The 18,157-nt window shown below is 36.6% G+C and overlaps 1 protein-coding gene across 2 annotated transcripts in view; it reads left to right on the top strand.

The window, feature by feature from the left end:
- LOC136839120 (dorsal root ganglia homeobox protein-like) overlaps positions 1 to 17,414 on the top strand; it is a 179,680-nt gene extending 162,266 nt beyond the window's left edge. Inside the window, exons 8-9 of one of the 2 annotated variants that reach the window (XM_067104782.1) lie at positions 14,872 to 14,963; positions 15,486 to 17,414. In XM_067104782.1, the coding sequence (XP_066960883.1) occupies positions 14,872 to 14,963; positions 15,486 to 15,874 (481 nt within the window). In that variant the 3' untranslated portion in view covers positions 15,875 to 17,414. Of the gene's footprint in view, positions 1 to 14,868; positions 14,964 to 15,485 lie in introns of both variants that reach the window. The other variant, XM_067104781.1, reaches the window with a different exon arrangement.
- The last annotated feature ends 743 nt before the right edge of the window (positions 17,415 to 18,157 follow it).

Genomic DNA, 18,157 nt, shown 5'->3' with positions numbered 1-18,157 from the left:
CAAGAAAAAATGCACCGAAGAATCTTCGGTGCAATCTAGTTTACTGTACAGCGTATAATTCTGTATGAAACTCTCAGCCACGGCCCATAAAACTTTAAGCTACGGCCGGGTGGTGGCCTGTGTTGTTGTCACCTATAGCAGTGCCAGACACACGATCATAGCCAACTTTAACCTTGAATAAAATAAAATATACTGAGGATAGAGGGCTGAAATTTTATATATGTTTGATGATTAGAAGGTGGATGATCCACATACCAATTTGCAGCCCTCTAGCATTGGTTGTTGTTAAGATCTGATGGCGGACAGAAAAAGTGCGGAAGGACAGACAAACAGCCATCTCAATAGTTTTCTTTTACAGAAGACTAAAAAGGGCCAAGGTAAGAACCATCTGTAAGATCGTAAAAAAAAAAAAACAGACCCTTTGAAAGTGTTTCAATGGTTAGATTCATCGTCGTTTTATAACGAGTAAGTCTTCACTTTTCAGTGTAAGTAGAATGAAGGGAACAGGAAGTAGGTTAATAGTTTTTCTCGTTCGGGTAGGTGTAGGAATTTACCCTTGGGTGACAGAGATAAAAAAGAAATTGCATTTCAGTGCTCTAAGAGCAGAAAATCAGAAGTATCAAGTTCTCAGGAATCGGTGAGGGGATAACTATAGTTCAAAACTGAGAGCCAAGTGTTGTGGCTTTGTCGCTAGGATAACCTAACCGTACAGAGGACGAAAGTCGAGTTCTCAGTGATTATGGAGAACCTGACCGGTAATAGATTAATTTTTTTTTTTATCAAATTAAGATATGTTTCATTACTATGCAAACTCATTCTCCAAGAAGAATAAATGCAATGATTCCAAGTGCCCGTGTTCGGATTCCCTAGGAACATGAGCGATTGAGTATGGATAGGGTTTTGGGTGAGGGTGGGGTGGTGGGGGCATCCTCTCATCACTAAGGTTAAATTCTTATCTAAGCTTTAAGTTATCACCTGAGGGTTTCGGGGGCGAAAGCATCTATCAGCCCACTGAAAACTAGCGAAATCACCCAAGCTTCATTTGCCAACGCAGGATTTTGGTTCAAAGAACATACTGGGGAAAGACAAAGGAGTAATATGTTCCAAGAACGTAGAAGAGGTATATGTTGTCAGGAATGAGAAAAGACAAAATTCATCGATTTTTCCGTAATTGTGTGACACTTTCCGTAACATAATATCCAGTTTGTACTAATCTGCTGAAGTAATATGACGAGTCATATACATTTGCGCAATAAAAATAAATCGCCTTTCAAACAAACTATTCGTATATATCAATAAAAAAACTCAATATTCCAGGAACAGTAACTCCACAAGAGTACATTCCTTGTACTGTAACTTCCCGTTTTAAAATTATTTGTATTTGCATGTATATTTTATCTCTTTAAATGGGTTAGAAGCCAAAATGGACTGAAACCCCTAAGATCAGCAGTCACATTGTAACCATACGGTTTTGGAAGGTACATTACGTTCCTTTGTTATTTCCAGACGGATTGATAAGGTTTCTGCCCAAAGGTTTTCTAAAGTACTAGAAGAACAATATAAAAGCCTAACGCAGTATAACTGATGCAGTTAAATTAGCACCTAAAATTAGCACGAGATAAGTAAAACCTAAGAACGTCTGCGACCTTCATCCAGTCTCTAGAAGACTAGCATTCTTTGTGGAAAAATAGTCTTAATCTCAACGATTTTTTTAAAATTCTGGCAACAGCCATGAAAGGTATGATAGCTTGTATTTAATGTATTAAAGTATAGACAGACGTATAACCTTATATGAAGAGACACGTGAACGTGACGCAAAAAGAAAAAGAAAAAATTCACACGCACTTATTGCCACAAACGACATTGTCTAATTTGCCCCTTTATACTTCAAGAGTACATGAAGACGTACACCAGTGAGAAATTATCACACATACAAGAACCGCATGTAAAGTAGATATATTAGAAGCCTCCACTTCTTGTTTCTTTACTGTCTTTTATTCAAATACTCTCGAAAGCCCTTGTGATCATACTCGACTCCAGACGGACTATCCTATCTATTTGCCCATTTATTTGATGTTAAGCCCTTTCATTTAACAGGGGTGGCTCTAGAGGAAGTAAAAACAACACGAAAAATTTCTATTGCATTTATACTTCAGCTGCTGGATTATGGATGAACCTCCTGTACTGGAAACTTCCTCAGCATTATTCAAGGCAGAGAATTCACCAGCATCATACCGAACACCTCCAAACACACACACGCACACATGCACACAAGCACGTTGCACCATTCGTCTTTAACTTACAACACTCTTGTATTTCCTGGTGAAGTCTTTAACTTTTCCGTTCCTGTTATAATCCACTTATCCAGCACATTCCAGGTTTCATCTTCCGAGCAATTCCATACTGTTTTCAGCAGCCTATATTGTCCTGCAGTCTTTTAACATAAGTAAACATCTCAGAAAACTCTTAGCTATCCATTTACTATCACTAAGTTTGTTACCTTCTTGTCAATTAATCTTCACATTTTTAGTTTTCTGTAAAAAAAAACTATTGAAATGGCTATTTGTCTGTCCGTCCGCCCTCGGATCTTTAAAACTACTGAGGCTAGAGGGCTGAAAATTGGTATGTTGATCATCCACCCTCCAGTTATCAAATATACCAAATTGCAGCCCTGTAGCCTCAGTAGTTTTTTTTTTTTTATTGAAGGTTAAAGTGAGCCATGATCGTGCGTCTGGCACTGCTATAGGTGCCAACAACACAGACCACCACAGGGCCGTGACTCAAAGTTTCATGGGCAGCGACCGAGAGTTTCATACAGTATTATATGCTGTACAGAAAACTTGTTTCCGAATTCTTTTTACATTTTTTTACCATTTCAGTCTTTGTTGCACCACATGCAAAGCAAACATTTCATCTCCACAGCTTCAATTTTTTCTTTCATTTGAATCCATCATACAAATTTCACTTCTATAAGGTGAGTTAGTTCAACATTTCCATCATACACTTCTATAGAGGCTTTCCACAAGCACTCCAGTTCATTTTCAAACCCTTGGCACGTACCCAGCTATTCTGTGACTTTTCTTGTCACTCATTCAATCATTATCATTTGCATTAATATTACTTCCGATATGAATTTTTCGTAGCACTATTTAGTTCCATTTTCCTGGTTTCTATTGGCACTCATATCCATCATCTTGACCACATTAAGTCTCAAAAATCTCTTCTTGCAAATACTTTGAAAATGTTTCACTGTTTTCTGGAATCAGTTTTTCTTCACTATCCCTATTCATCTACAATACACCTACCATTCTATATTCAGCTCATGGTCCATTTCCCTGTCCCACGTCTTTGCACCTACATTAGGCAGCCATTGAGACAATACAATCTTATCTCAGACAGACACTTACACCAAATCAAACATTCGCCCATCTAACTATTTTAATTTAAGCTTCACTCCATCGTAAAAACTTATAATTTTTTTTAAACCTAGATTTTACACTGCACTTTGCCTACTCTATGCCCTCCACATTGCCTCTATATCACATCTGTTACAAGCTTTTCCTAAGTACAACTACGCCATGCACAGACATTATTCTATTACTTTTAAACTTCTGTTACTTTAAAACTTACATAACGTTTTCATATGAGACATTTGATCCACATTTCATCTTTTTTTGCATAAACACCAGCTGTTCTTCTCTCAATAATTCTTGCGTCACCTGTTTTACTTTCTAAATCCGAATCTTATTTTACACCTCCACTCGGTGCTTATTAACACAGCAACCTATAATTTTAGGCTTCCTTTATTATCTTTACCTTATACAAAGGAATAAAAATGATGCCTCTAAGGTATTACTTAGGAAACTTTTTCATCTAAACATAACTTAAAAACCCTGGTCAACCACACAATCACTCTTTCCCAATCATAGCGTAGTATCTCTATTCTGTTCCCGTCAACACATGGCTGCTTTCCGTTCCGAAACCTTTCGTTTGCCTTCCTTATATCAAAAACAGCCACCCTCCACTCTAAAATCATTCCAGCGACCTAGAACTGCATCCACTTTCGACAGACTTCTCCATTGGTATCTTTCATGCTAAAAGCCATACGGTCATGAAACTTTCTTTCTGTATATACTTTCTTGTAGAACAACTTATTCTTCTTCAAGTACTCGCACAAGTTCATTCATCTGTTTTCAGCACTTGACTTCTTTTTCTGTCTCACTTGGTAATTGACTATAGGCTATTCACCTCCTTGCACGTGATCTTCATTTCTGTCATCTAGCCGTATTTGTCACAAAAATCATTGTTCAGATGTTTTCAGTATTTCATTACTCCTTTACACTCACTTCCCTTTTACCACTTTATTCAGCCTCTTGTATACCACTGCATGAACATCTCTTTTATACCTTTCAACTGCACTTCAAACAAACATTTGCCATGACCTACTTGTTCCATTCCTTCTTCCTACGCCCCCGTAACGGCAACGACTCACTTACGAACAAGTCACCTCATTATCTTAAGCTCTAGACTGTTTTTATCAATCTTATCGTGACATGCTACTCTCACCTCGCTAATACACACACTCTTTCTTTCTAATGCAGCACTCACACACAAAAAACACGCACGCACATATCTGTATATCGGCGGTGCGCGAATAAACATGAAAGTGGTTGGTGCTGGACTTCAGGCTTTTATTTTTGTGGTATTTGCTTACGCTCGCAGTCACTCACATACACACACACGCATATATATATATATATATATATATATATATATATATATATATATATATATATATATATATATATATATATCATACGAACGTACGGATAGAATGACGTCGCGATAACCAAGTCATAGCAGTAACTAACCGTAATTTTTTCTTCAATTTTGCCCTGCTATTTAGAAAGTTAAGAGCTGGCGTGACTCAACCTTGATAATATTATAATGAATGAAGTCCAGTTAATTTGTTAAATATGAAAAGAGCCATATATCTTTATGTGAGATCAAACACAAAATAGCAAAAAAAGACAAACTTTAGGACCTAATTGCTTACTTTGAAAGTATAGAATGCAGAAACCGTAAGAGCGACATGACTCAAAATAGTCAAACTTTCATAACCTAACCTAACTTAAACTGACTTGGGGCACTGCCTCTTACCTGAACGGGGTCCCCCAAACATCTGCGCCCCCTATCCTAAAGTTTCCTAAACGGCCCGGCAACAACAATCAAGAGTTACAATAAATGTACGTCAAGTTTAACGTCATATAATTTTCCTCTTTTGAAGGAATGGAGAGATCAGTACAACTTGCATTCCCCCACTTCACAAAATTTCACCTGTAGTACTTCACTTCATCTCGCTGGATTTCGTGTATTTTTGAGAACCGAAAGTGAGTTGAAATGCAATATATTAATCATTCTGAGCAAGAGCAAAATATGCAGGCATAGTACTTCACACTGCTGAAGCTTCTGAACAAATTTTGATGAGAAAAGAAGAAAGCACAGTCAGGGAAACGAAAAGTATCTTAAAAAATCATTCTTAACATCCCTGAGAATAATATATTACTCTCGTTGTTGCTGTTGGTAGGGAAGGTGTTTTTGCCAAGCAATGAGGTTATTATTACCACGTAAGTAGCGGATAATGACGCTTATATGGAAAAAGCTGGAGCCCTTTCTAGGTGGCCGGAGCAGCATGAAAAGTCGACTAATAATCATCCTGGGATCTTTGAATTCAGTCCAGTACACGAAATGAAAAATCGAGAAGCTAAAATGCTTCCTCGCGGGACGGCAAACGAAAGAAAACTTCTGAAAAAATTCCTCTCGTTTTTCGTATCACGTAAAGCATATTTATGAAAGGCAGGGCTGACATTTTTAAGTTGTTTGAGTTTTAATTTCCGCATTAACGAAATCAACTGAGCCTGGCGCTTTTTATTGTGAGAGGTCAAACAAACTTCATCAATGCAAATGAAAAAAGGATAAAAAGGAAAATAAAAAATCAAGTCGTGAGAATATATTTTCGACTGGGGTCTAAAGTTTTCATTTACATTTATTTGACGTGTGCAAATGCTTCCGCCGGGAAGATCAGGACGTTTTTAATCTAATGATGACGCTAAGTGTATTCATTTCCATTTAGTAACTAAGGTTTTAGCACCTGGCTCCAGCCTCCATGTTTTATTCATCGATGCGATGACAGCCGTTCTTTTTAAAGGGCGTTTATGGATGACATAAGCACCTGACGCTCATGACTTCTTCAGAAATTATGGCATAAGAGTGAAGAAGAGAATCAACCCAATAAAATAACAAAAATAAGAACCAACCGAGTAACAAAAATAGTAAGTTGTTTTTGCATCTTGTGGACACGAGAAATAGCTGTTGTCTCGAGGTGTTATTTATTTCGTAGGAATGTTAGACGTGTTTCTTTATAAACTATTACATATCAACGACGATGTACATCAAAGAAATAATGAAGCGAACAAAATAACCTTGGGAACTCCAGAGCTTTATTCCTCCTGATCCGTTGTTGCTGAGTATCTAATTTTAATGAACTCTGCGGCACATATGTTTTGGTTCGATTTTTAAAAATTCTGAATAGCAATGAGAAGTGCAAATGTGACTGGTGTATTTACATGTTCCAAAAACCATTGCTCTGCTAGTCTGACTGCACACACATTTGAATTTCTACAAAGGTTCGTCACTGCTCTATCATTTATAACTTGAAGATTACTGGTAATCTGGTTCTACGTCTTTTTCTAAGTTTCAAAGGTTCCCCGATTAGTGGCGTGCTGTGGACCTTATACCAATAATAAGCAAGGCAGCATGAATTATTTTCGAAATGAACGGTGTTTAAGACCTTTGATTTAAACTTCTGTTACAAATTCAGAAAGCGCGTCAGGATATCCTCAAGGTTTCAGTAAGATTACAAAATGTGCTCATAGCCTACATCTATTACGAAGAGACTTTCCTCTTGCGTACCCACGTGGGTAGCGTGCAAGGTATCCAACATTTCAAGTGAATAGCTGTGGTCATGAATCTTAAAATGGATTTCATGTTATTCCATTATACTTTAATATTAGCCGTCTAGAATGAGTATCCTTCTAGGATATGACTCTGCGGTAATTTATAAATTTTACACTTTAAAATGCAAACAGTTCATTAGATTACAGTCTTACATAGCTTTAGCCAGCTCAAACAGTTCATTAGAATAAAGCTTAAAACACCAAATTGAATGTAAGGATGTGCCCTTACACTACGTTCCAAGTTTGCACTTTAAAATGCAAACAGTTCATTAGATTACAGTCTTACATAGCTTTAGCCAGCTAAAGACTTTCGTGCGCTGATTTTTCAAAATAGGATGCTGAGTGAGAATGTAGTTCACACTGCCTTCAGAACTCATTGTGAAAGAATTACAGTTGTGTAGTGATTATTCAAGTCGAATCAAAACTTCGGAATGCTGTTCATCATTGCTTGTTTACTATGTACAAAAATATTTATCTAAATCTAGATATTGCTTTTCAATTTCCTGTTGAACAGAATAGAAGAATTTAGGATCTGTTGTGTTGTCGAGTTCAAATTTTATTGTTTTAAGAAAGTAGAATGTACTAAAATAATAATGTATCTTCTTTCGAGCACGAACACTCTGTGTGGACAAATATACAAAGATAGGTTTCTTTTCCAAATGCAGATATCAGTCAAACTGTAAATACTGTATAAGGAAACAACTCCGCGCTAACATGTCTATCTCAAAGCAATATACGGATTCAGCGAACTGTTACATTTTCAGGTTTAAATAGAGCGAAACACGACAGGTTGGAATCACTTTTTCGAGTTCAGACAATACAGCAGATACAAAAATAAAACGCCGGCGATCCAAGGACTTTAGCTTCAAGTTTTTTTTTTTTTGTCCTTGGTTAGCACATACGAACTCAGCCAAGTATCGCTTTCCACAGTGAGACATTTCGTATTTATAAAGAGTTGCATGTATTTGTCAAGTTGAAATAGTAGGTTACTTGGTAAGCAGTCAAAGCAATGTTTTTATGCTCATATTCTGCCTAAGGGTTCAGGTTACTTTTATTTAGTAGGGGAGAAAGCTGCTGCTTATGTGCGATTCTGTACGGAGTATATCAAAGAACGCTACCTTAACCTAATCTTTCGTTCCAAGTTCTGAAAAAAATGTGCTTGTTTTAGGAACATTATTATAAAATGACCGTTGAATATTTTGCTGAACGAGAGCCTAAGCTAGTATTATGAAATAGCAGCCCAATCCAAAAAAAAGAGCAGCAAACAAAAGGCAGCTCTAACCCATACAAAATTGGCCACCTGAACGGACAACGAACGGTTCCCGCCGCCTGAGAGAGAGAGAGAGAGAGAGAGAGAGAGAGAGAGAGAGAGAGAGAGAGAGAGAGAGAGCCGTCTTCTGGGATGACACGTATTGAGAAAGTAATTCAGATATCCAATTACAATCCATTACAAAGTCTTTATTCTGCCATTGCTTTTTTCCTCGCCTTTATGTGCTCGAGACTTTTGTAATCTATATTATCATCAACCATCGTTCCTTTCATTATCTTCTTTCAAGTCCCCAGGTAACTCAAGTGCCGTCTTTCCATTTTTATCGTTCTTCTTCTCTCCTTCTCTTTTCATGACTGGTCTCTGAAGTTGTTCGACATTCGTTTGAATATGTTTTTGTCGGAGCTCTGTGTTGATATACACAGTAATTATTCTCCTCAGATTTTGTTTGATTGAATCCTCTTCCCGCTACCCTCAGACTTTTTCTCCCAACGTCATAATTATATTTCCCATTTGCAGAAGTCTTAGATACTGGTTTTTATCTCGGTCATCTATTAATTTATTCATCTCTTATGTTTACCTGTCCTTCTCCCGCAGTGATTATTTTCGTTCTTTATCTCTATTGACTTTATTTCTCTCCTCTTAATCTCCATTTCCCTCATTTTTCTTTATCCTAATCCTGCTTCTTTTTACATTTCCCCTAATCACTGTTTCACTCGCCAAACACTGTTTTTACATATTTAATTGAGTTCACGCTTTCTTCGTTATACACTGCTTCACATCTCTCTCTCTCTCTCTCTCTCTCTCTCTCTCTCTCCATCAAGGAAGACCTTCGATGTAAGGACCTGAGCTATCCTCAAAGGTTCGGACCCTCCTACTGTAGACCTTCCCTTAGCACCTCCCCTTCAAGTTCTCCTCCTCTGTTTCTCCTCCTACACCCCCATCCCTTTCTCCTCCTTAGTTACTCCTCAGTTTCCTCCTCCCTCAAGACCTCGACTAATTAAGTCAATTAAACTCTTAGCTTGTCAGATAATTAACACGACTTGAGACTCCCTGGTTAGTTATGCTCTTTCCGGGGCCCCATCGTCTTAGATATTCCAGAAGGGAGTGGAAAGGAATGAGGAGGAGGAGGAGGAGGAGGAGGAGGAGGAGGAGGAGGAGGAGGAGGAGGAGGAGGAGGAGGAGGAGGAGTAAGGAAAGATCTCCTTCTAGCAGCGTCTTAAACCCTTTCAAGATCTGATGGAAGGGGCGAAGAGAGAAAATAAAACAGGAAAATGAAAAAAAAAAAAAAAGGCGATTTGCTGAAGGGCACCAGACAACAATGTCTACAAATATATGAGCCGTTATGATCAGACAGCTTACGCGATCAGAGTCAAAGTTGAAGGTGTCTGTCAAGCCTAAGTTATTCATGTAGAAAATTTGCTTTATTTGCTATAAGCAAAGACTTTGTACTATGCAGCTGTTCTACGGAGGTTCTGGGGCCGGCTGACCAAAGTCAAATACATACTTGCAGGCTTCATGGCTAGGGAATACATAGCATACCAGTTCCTTTGCGTGGATACGTATATGGATGAAAAATATCTAGAACGCTGTTAATTATAATTGCAATTTGCAATTTTAGCCTGCTTTTAAAGTTTTTCCAGTGAAATAATATACGATAGAAAAAATATGAAGTGCTGCAGATATCCTTCGCCAAAGGTACCCGCAGAATACTATGTGCCTGTATAAAAAAGTTCAAATTTTGCACATGCGTTGATGTCAGTCTGGAACCCCATCAGCCTTTTGTAGGAGTTATAAATTCGTGCGTCTTGCTCAACGAAAGTCACTGTACTGTACATAGCGCACAAGAACCATTTCATTTACTTTGAAATGTAATCTTCATTTCAGTTTAATGACGTTTCTTGCGTGAAACTTCCTTTTGACAGAAAAGATTAGAAGAAGAGGTTAAATAATAAGTGCATATTTGCAATTTTTTCCTCTAGCCCCACTTGCCAATGGACGTCTGCTGCCTGCTGTTCTCATTGGAAAACGGGTAACTGTAGCCCCCGACTTCCAAATTCAGTGTCAGTTTCATTTGGAATTCGTTGTTGAACGCGACATTTAATAGAATTGTTCATGATGTATATCACAATAATTAATTACCTGCTCTAAATAACTAACTTGAAGGCCATTATTTTAAAGGTTAAAAGTCACAAATAGTTAGCTTTGTCAAACCTTGCGAGCGTAGTACCACCTGGTCCTGTGTTTATTCTCTTACAATACTGTGTATTGGAAAACAAAATTGGCTGTCACAAATATGCGCTGAAGGCTTGTGAACCGTTACAATATAGCCACTTTAAAGGTTAATTATTGAGTAGTCACTTAATAATAATCAGTTTCTTAAATACTTATATCAATAAAATGTTATACTTGAAGTCTGAAGATAAATTGATAAGAATAAGATAATAAATCATTAAATAACTGCAAATAAAGTAAGAGAAAGTTTCCTGAAATCTTTATCGAGTTATGAGCACGATGCTTCAAATTGAAAAATTCCCCACTGCTTATTCTCACCCAGTTAGGTGCTGCGCAAACATTGTGCCTTGCGTTTCTATTTTGATACAATCTGTTCGTCTCGAATCATCGAATCCACAGTGATTGATAAAAAATCGCAGTAATGAAGGAGGGATTTTTTTACTTTTAAACGTTTGCACACTTTCAGGAATTAATCTGACCATTTTACATAAAAATTCTAACTGAATGCAAAAACCTTTAAGCACTTGCAGATTATTTTTTCAAAAGTAACGAGAATCTGACTATAAAACAAGATCATAGACATTCTTCTGTTTGCTGTTTCGCACCTCATCTGTCGGCCTCTTGATCCTCCGATATCTTTTTCTGCTAATTTCCATCCTTACGGATTCTCTATTCCCTTTATTTTAACTTCCTTTCACTCGATGTCAGTCGCTCTCCTCCTCTCAATCCAGAGCCCTTTTTTTTTTTCTCTTCTCTCCTTTCTCCTTTCTCACTTTCTGTGATTTCCTTTATTCCCTGCGCGCATTCCTTCTTGTTTCTCCTCCACTCGTTCCAAGACCCCTTCTTCCCAGACATCGACATGGGATTTAACCTTCCCCCGAGCGGCGTTGCTTTGTGCCCTGGGGCGTGTAACATGAGGGGAGAGGCGTTTAATGTGTTAAAAAGGGGACTGCAAAGGGGTAATTAGAAGACGGCCCTGAGACGGTACCACCTTAATGGAGACGCTGAGACTAGCTGAGACTTAGGGCGCCTTTGCCGAGATCCGCCGCCTCCGACCCATCTCTTTTCATTGACTTTCGGCGCTGTTTCACCAGCATTCGACGGCGATCCGACATTCCGGGCAAGGACTCGAATCGAGTCGAGTTGCTGGGAGGTTAACTACGACTGTGACGCGCGCACTCATCCTAAAGATGATCATAACAGCGCTCTCATTTGCTTCGACATCTTTCCAGATGGAAGACTTGAATTCAGTTCAGAAAGAGAGGCTGTTGTTTTCTATGAAGTTGCCGCGAAGGCAACGCTTCTGCCCTTTCCCAAACAAGATGATGTTCAAAGGACTTTTTATATTGCCTGATTTAACTACAAGACCCCAAATCCTTATTAAACAGCCTTTCTTCGCTCATTTTATTCACCTGACGTTGTTTTCGTCATTAAGTGTAAGGTGCTTGGCTTCCATTATAACATTACGGTAATATTCACATTCACACTTCATGCGATGTATCTGGAAATTAATACGGACGCACATGCACACACACACACACACGCACACACACCTATGTATATATATGTGTATATATATTATATATATATATATATATATATATATATATATATATATATATATATATATATATATATATATATATATATATATATATATATATATATATACATACATATATCATTGAGGATATCTAGGTGAATATCATGTATGAATTTATGTATATATGAATATACATCTTTATCGATAGATAACAAGATAAATAGCATGCGTTTATAAATCTATACTGGATCATTACATAAGCATGTCCATGGTCATAGGTAAATACTGAAACAGGTTACATCAGTCGTAGATAGATTGGAGAGTTGACATAGTTTAACGTTAGTGAACATGTGCAGCACATGTCAACATACATAAGACCGATTTTTTGTCCAGCCAGCTTAGCGAAAGCACAGCGGGCTATACAGAAGAAAAAATAAACATGTAAACCTGAAAGACACACGTGCTCTTGCGTATTTACAGATATGTGATATCGATCCCACACTTGGGACATATTGTTGACGTCCGGTGACTCCTTGACTTCACCGAAGCTAAGCTACATAAAATCTTTTCATAATATTTCAGGTTATACAATAAGTTCCTAAATTTTGTTTCCGCTTCCTCATCACCCGAGTGTGAATAATGTTATAAACTAAAGTACTTTCCAAAAACTCCTTTCTTGCGCGTTTTTTTATTTTTTTTTTTGTTGTTGCCTATTTTTGAGCTGGCCATGGCACTCATATTTCCAGTTTTATTGAAAGGACACACTTACAGTACATCAAAAGCAAATCTCTTGTCATCTTATCCTACTTCTTCATAAGTAAAAACTAATTCAGCAGTAACAAGTAGGTATTTTGACCTCAGTTATTCGCAGCTTAGCTAAACGTTGATGATTACTGAAGTTGCAATGCGACGTTCAGAGCTGCAGAGGCCCATTCATTATTTTCATATAAAATATTTTGTTACAGTTAACATGTGATTTCTGAAACACCCCTGGGATATTCGGATGAATCATAGGATGGATTCTTCAAACTTAACAATGGACTTGCTTATAAATTTGATTTCATTTGTATTGTAGAAAAAGAAATGGTATTCTCCTTACCACGATGCTTAACAACTTAGCAAGGTCAATGATCATTTCCACGAATTTGACTGGAGTTTTGAGCAAACTCTATTTTCATTTCTGTTAAATAATGAAAGTAACATCGTGCAGCTGAATATTTTGATGTTAGTGTTGAATATCTGTCCATCAATAATTAATTCCTTCTCTTTGAAAATAAACTGTAAACACACACGCACACATATACACATAGGTGTGTGTGTGTTTTGTATTTCCACGATGGCCACGTGGATGAAGTATATAAAAAGTCCTCACGTGAAAATAAAAGAAGGAGGCACCAAAGATTTTCAACTTCTACTCCAAAGTCATCTATATATATATATATATATATATATATATATATATATATATATATATATATATATATATATATATATATATATATATATATACACACACATATACATATATATATATGTATATGTATATGATGATTATTACCACTTTTGTACGTGATTCATTTATCACACATTACCACAGGTGAAAAATAAGTACCTACACCCCGTCTCTTATTTTTCACCTGTGGTAATGTGTGATATATATGTGTATATATATATATATGTATTTATATACATATATACAGTATGTATATATATAAACATAATATATGTATATATGTATGTATTATGTATGTATGCATAATTTTCTGAAGATTGATTATCTTAGCATAAGATCGGGGGTCGAGAAACGTAGACTACTGAGAACACATCTTCCGGAAGCCGTCATTTATCTTGAGCTGAGAGACGTTCATCCCACACACCATAGCACAACACAGTCAGCACAAGATTCAATACTTGGCATTATTAAGAAAGAACTGCTCTAGTTCATTTTTGAGCGAGGACGATTGAAAAGTTCCAGCTCTTCATTTTTAACGTAATTCTTTTTTTTTTTTTTTTTTCCTACCCGAGGATAAACCTATTAAAGTAGGATGCGTCATTTGCTTCAATCCTCAAGGCACTGCTCCATTATGTGTACCTCAGAGGAAAATCCGTCTGAGGAATCCGAAAGCCAATAAGTAACGCGATTGTCCCCGAACTCGTAATGCCTCTTGTGAGGGTTTTCCTCTCGTTGTCTCTGAAGGAGCTTCTCTGGGGGATTCTTCTGGCCTGGATCTGACACAACACCTCTGACAAGGGAGCTGCTGGTCTTGAACCCCACAACCCCTTCGTTTGCGATTACATCTTTTACACGAGATTTGGGGGAAGCGACTTTCTCATCCTGTCTTTGGCAAAATAAACTTGTATCCATATTTCAAGTTATTTAAGATCTTTAAGAAACACTAGTAGAAGTGATAGTTAAGTATTTATTTATCATAAGTCGATATTATAATATGATAATAAACAATTTATCCATAGGTTGTAAAAAATAACTCGTTCATAATGTCTGGTGATTAATGCTTAGAAATTTAGAGCCTTTTATATATATATATATATAATATATATATATATATATATATATATATATATATATATATATATATATATATATGTATATATATATATATATATTATATATACATACATATATATATACATATATATATGTATATAATATATATATATATATATATATATATATATATATATATATATATATATATATATATATATATATATATATATATACATAAATTATCAAAAATGTACACTGACAGAACTAAAGGAGTTGTTTTCGTGTGTTTCTTTCACAGCAGGTTTCGGCCTTTAATCGAACGCTCTCCAGGGCTCTTCTTCCCACCTCACCTTCCAGGACCTCTTGCTTCTCACCTGTTCCCTCATTTGAAAGGTAAGGACTACAGCTCTGTGTTTATTCTACAATTACATTTAATTAGCAGCATTCATCTCAAACTGAAGTCAGATTTATATATATATACACACATGTATATATATATATACACACACACACATATATATATATATATATATATATATATATATATATATATATATATATATATATATATATATGTGTGTGTGTGTGTGTGTGTGTGAGTATGGTGTGCATTTTTAGTTTATGCCTGTACATTTGTAGGATCATATCTCGTTTTATTCTGATCAGTTGAACTTGGCCAATATATGAAGAAATAAATTAATTAGTGAACAATAAATAAGACCATAAATAATGTCTAAGGTAAGATAATAGATAATTAAACGAGATTTCTGAGGCCTTTGTATCTTGCCATATTTGACTCCGCAAAGCACCACTGCTGCGACAAGCACGTCTTCTTTAAATAAGCACAGAATAAAGAGAATCTTAGGGAAGACAGCAGTCTGCAATAAAGTCATTTCTGCTTTGTTTCCTTGACAGGATTTCCCGGACTTTGCTCCTGTTGCCCCATCAAACCTCCATCGTTCAATCCGCTGTCAAGCTTAGGGCCGACCTCGCTGGCTAACCCTCTGTCATCGCTGACCAGTCAGACGCCCTCCTTGGCCTCACTGGCAAGTCAGACGCCACCCTCCCTCGCTTCCCTCACGAGCCAGACGCCCTTGGCGTCACTCAGCAGCGACCCGCGGAGTTCCAGCGTGGCCGAGCTTCGTCGGAAGGCACAAGAACACTCAGCCGCGGTGCTGCAGTCGCTGCATGCAGCTTCGCTTCACAACCTGCAGCAGTCGCTTCATCAGTCGTCAGCCCTTAACATTGAGAACCTCCTGAAGAACGAATCACCTGCACCAGCAGAAAGGGAAAACTCACAGTAGTGCTTTCATCTTGCCCCTTAGCGTTGTTATCACTTGTTTTCTTCTTCTTCTATCACTCATTTCTGGAGAACTAGTCCTTTGTCTTACTAAGATCTTTTACCCTGAGTGTTCTGCATTTCCGTACTTACTTTTCTTCCGATTGAATGTGGTTTCCTAGCAAGAGAAAACTGATTTGCTCGTTGATGAATCTCAAGTATCTTGTATGAGTCAAGTTGAATTGTTTACTTATCTCTGTGAATTTTCAGCTAACTTAGGAAGAAGAAGAAGAAGAAGAAGAAGAAGAAGAAAAAATATAAGAAATAGCTCTTTTCACACAAATTTCCCTTAAAAGATAGTCGATGCTTGTTCCCCAAGTAGAACTTCCAGTGTATGTCAACTTTCTACCTTTTGGAATATGATACAATGGTTATATACGGCCACGTATGCTGTAGATATCCTATATAATCATGTGGGTCCTGAGTTTGAGAGAAATTCATAGCCTTAGTATACGTTAAACAAAGAAAAATTCAAGTCTTTAAGGAAAGGCAGTCCTTGTGATGGAAGGTTAACGAGGGCTCGGATACTGAAAGTTTTTTTTATTAACAAGGGAAGTAACAATATTCTATCAAATATCTTGTTAATCTTGTAGAGGGAAAAAGTAAGATTTTGTTACAAGAAACATTACCGTTTAGGCAATTTTTAACTGCTGATGATTTCTTCAGTGATAACAGTATTAGCACTTTTGAATGCTGATGAATAATTCAGCAGAAAGAAAGGCAATCTAAACTTTTGTTCCGTGAAATCTCGTTTGAGAAAATACTTGGACATGACGCGTGGTTTTACGGCTCAAGCGACTGGTCGACCGAAGCCTCGACGGTAACCGACGATTTTGCTGATCACCTCATGACAAATTGAAGCAATAAGTTACTGTATAACAGATGGCTTAAAAACCGGTATAATGATAATGATGACAATAATAACATTAATTCTAATAATAGTGAAACTAATTATAATGATACCTATTAGGTAAATAAGACACTGATTATTATGTTCTGTTGAGATAACATTTCGGTAGAGCATAATGCTTTTAATCTGTAAAAAGGAAAAATATGCGTTGAATCCCGTCATAAAAAGGTATATGTAAATGACTTTGTACATTAGATATTTTTTTCTTAACGTGTTATATTTACAAACATATTAACAGATAAGTACATAACTATTGTCGTTTGAATTGTGTAGTGATTCTAGTAGTCTGTAAATAACATGTCGTTCTCTCTGTGCCAAAGACCTCCTCACTCGCTCTCTCTCTCTCTCTCTCTCTCTCTCTCTCTCTCTCTCTCTCTCTCGCCGCCACTAAGGGATGGGATCACAGCATACAAGGCTACCTACGAATGCAGCTTTTTTCTCTCCTTCCTTTTTTGTTCCCTCCGGAGTTCGACGGGACGGGCGACTTGGTTTCCCTATCCCTGTCGAACCAAGGATTGCAGGAAACGAAATAGAAAGTGAGCATAAATGTGAGTAGGTGTGCCTCCAAAGTATAAAAGAAAAAAACGAAAAGAAAGGATTTCGGGTCAGTAGGTAGTCTGGGAATTCCACGAGGACTCTCATAAGATTTTGGTCCGGTTCCACGCGAATCAGTAGGCCAGTTTGCTAACAACTTTGTTTCGAATCCTTGTTATTCGGTAGGCCACCGGGCTTAAAGAATTGTTGTCTAAGGATTATACTTTTATAAGGAATAGAAAGCATCTTCGTTGAGCGAACGGAATGAAAATCATTTTTACTTTTCGATTTGATGGTCTTGAGCTCATTTTGTATTAGGTATTGCAAATAACAGCTATCATAATATATATATATATATATATATATATATATATATATATATATATATATATATGTATATATATATATATATGTATATATATATAAATATTCATATATGTATATATACTGTATATATTCATAAATGTATATATATACGTATATATATATATATATATATATATATATATATAAACATTCATATATGTATATATATACATATATATAAATATTCATATATGTATATATATATATATATATATATATATATATATATATATATATATATAATTATTTAATTTAATTTTTTTCATATATTACTGCCTTCCGTTCAGACATAATGATGTACAGTATGCGCATGGTACGGACTTTTTACAGTGTGTGCAAGTGTACGCGCAGAAATGTATTCTTAGAGTCGATTTATAAATACACCCGTCTACACGAATATATTGTACATCTTTCACTCTCGTCTGCACAAATATTCGA

Source organism: Macrobrachium rosenbergii, chromosome 6, assembly GCF_040412425.1.
Source record: "Macrobrachium rosenbergii isolate ZJJX-2024 chromosome 6, ASM4041242v1, whole genome shotgun sequence".
NCBI classification, from domain to species: Eukaryota; Metazoa; Arthropoda; class Malacostraca; order Decapoda; family Palaemonidae; genus Macrobrachium; species Macrobrachium rosenbergii.
This window is presented reverse-complemented; position numbering and strand designations above follow the sequence as displayed.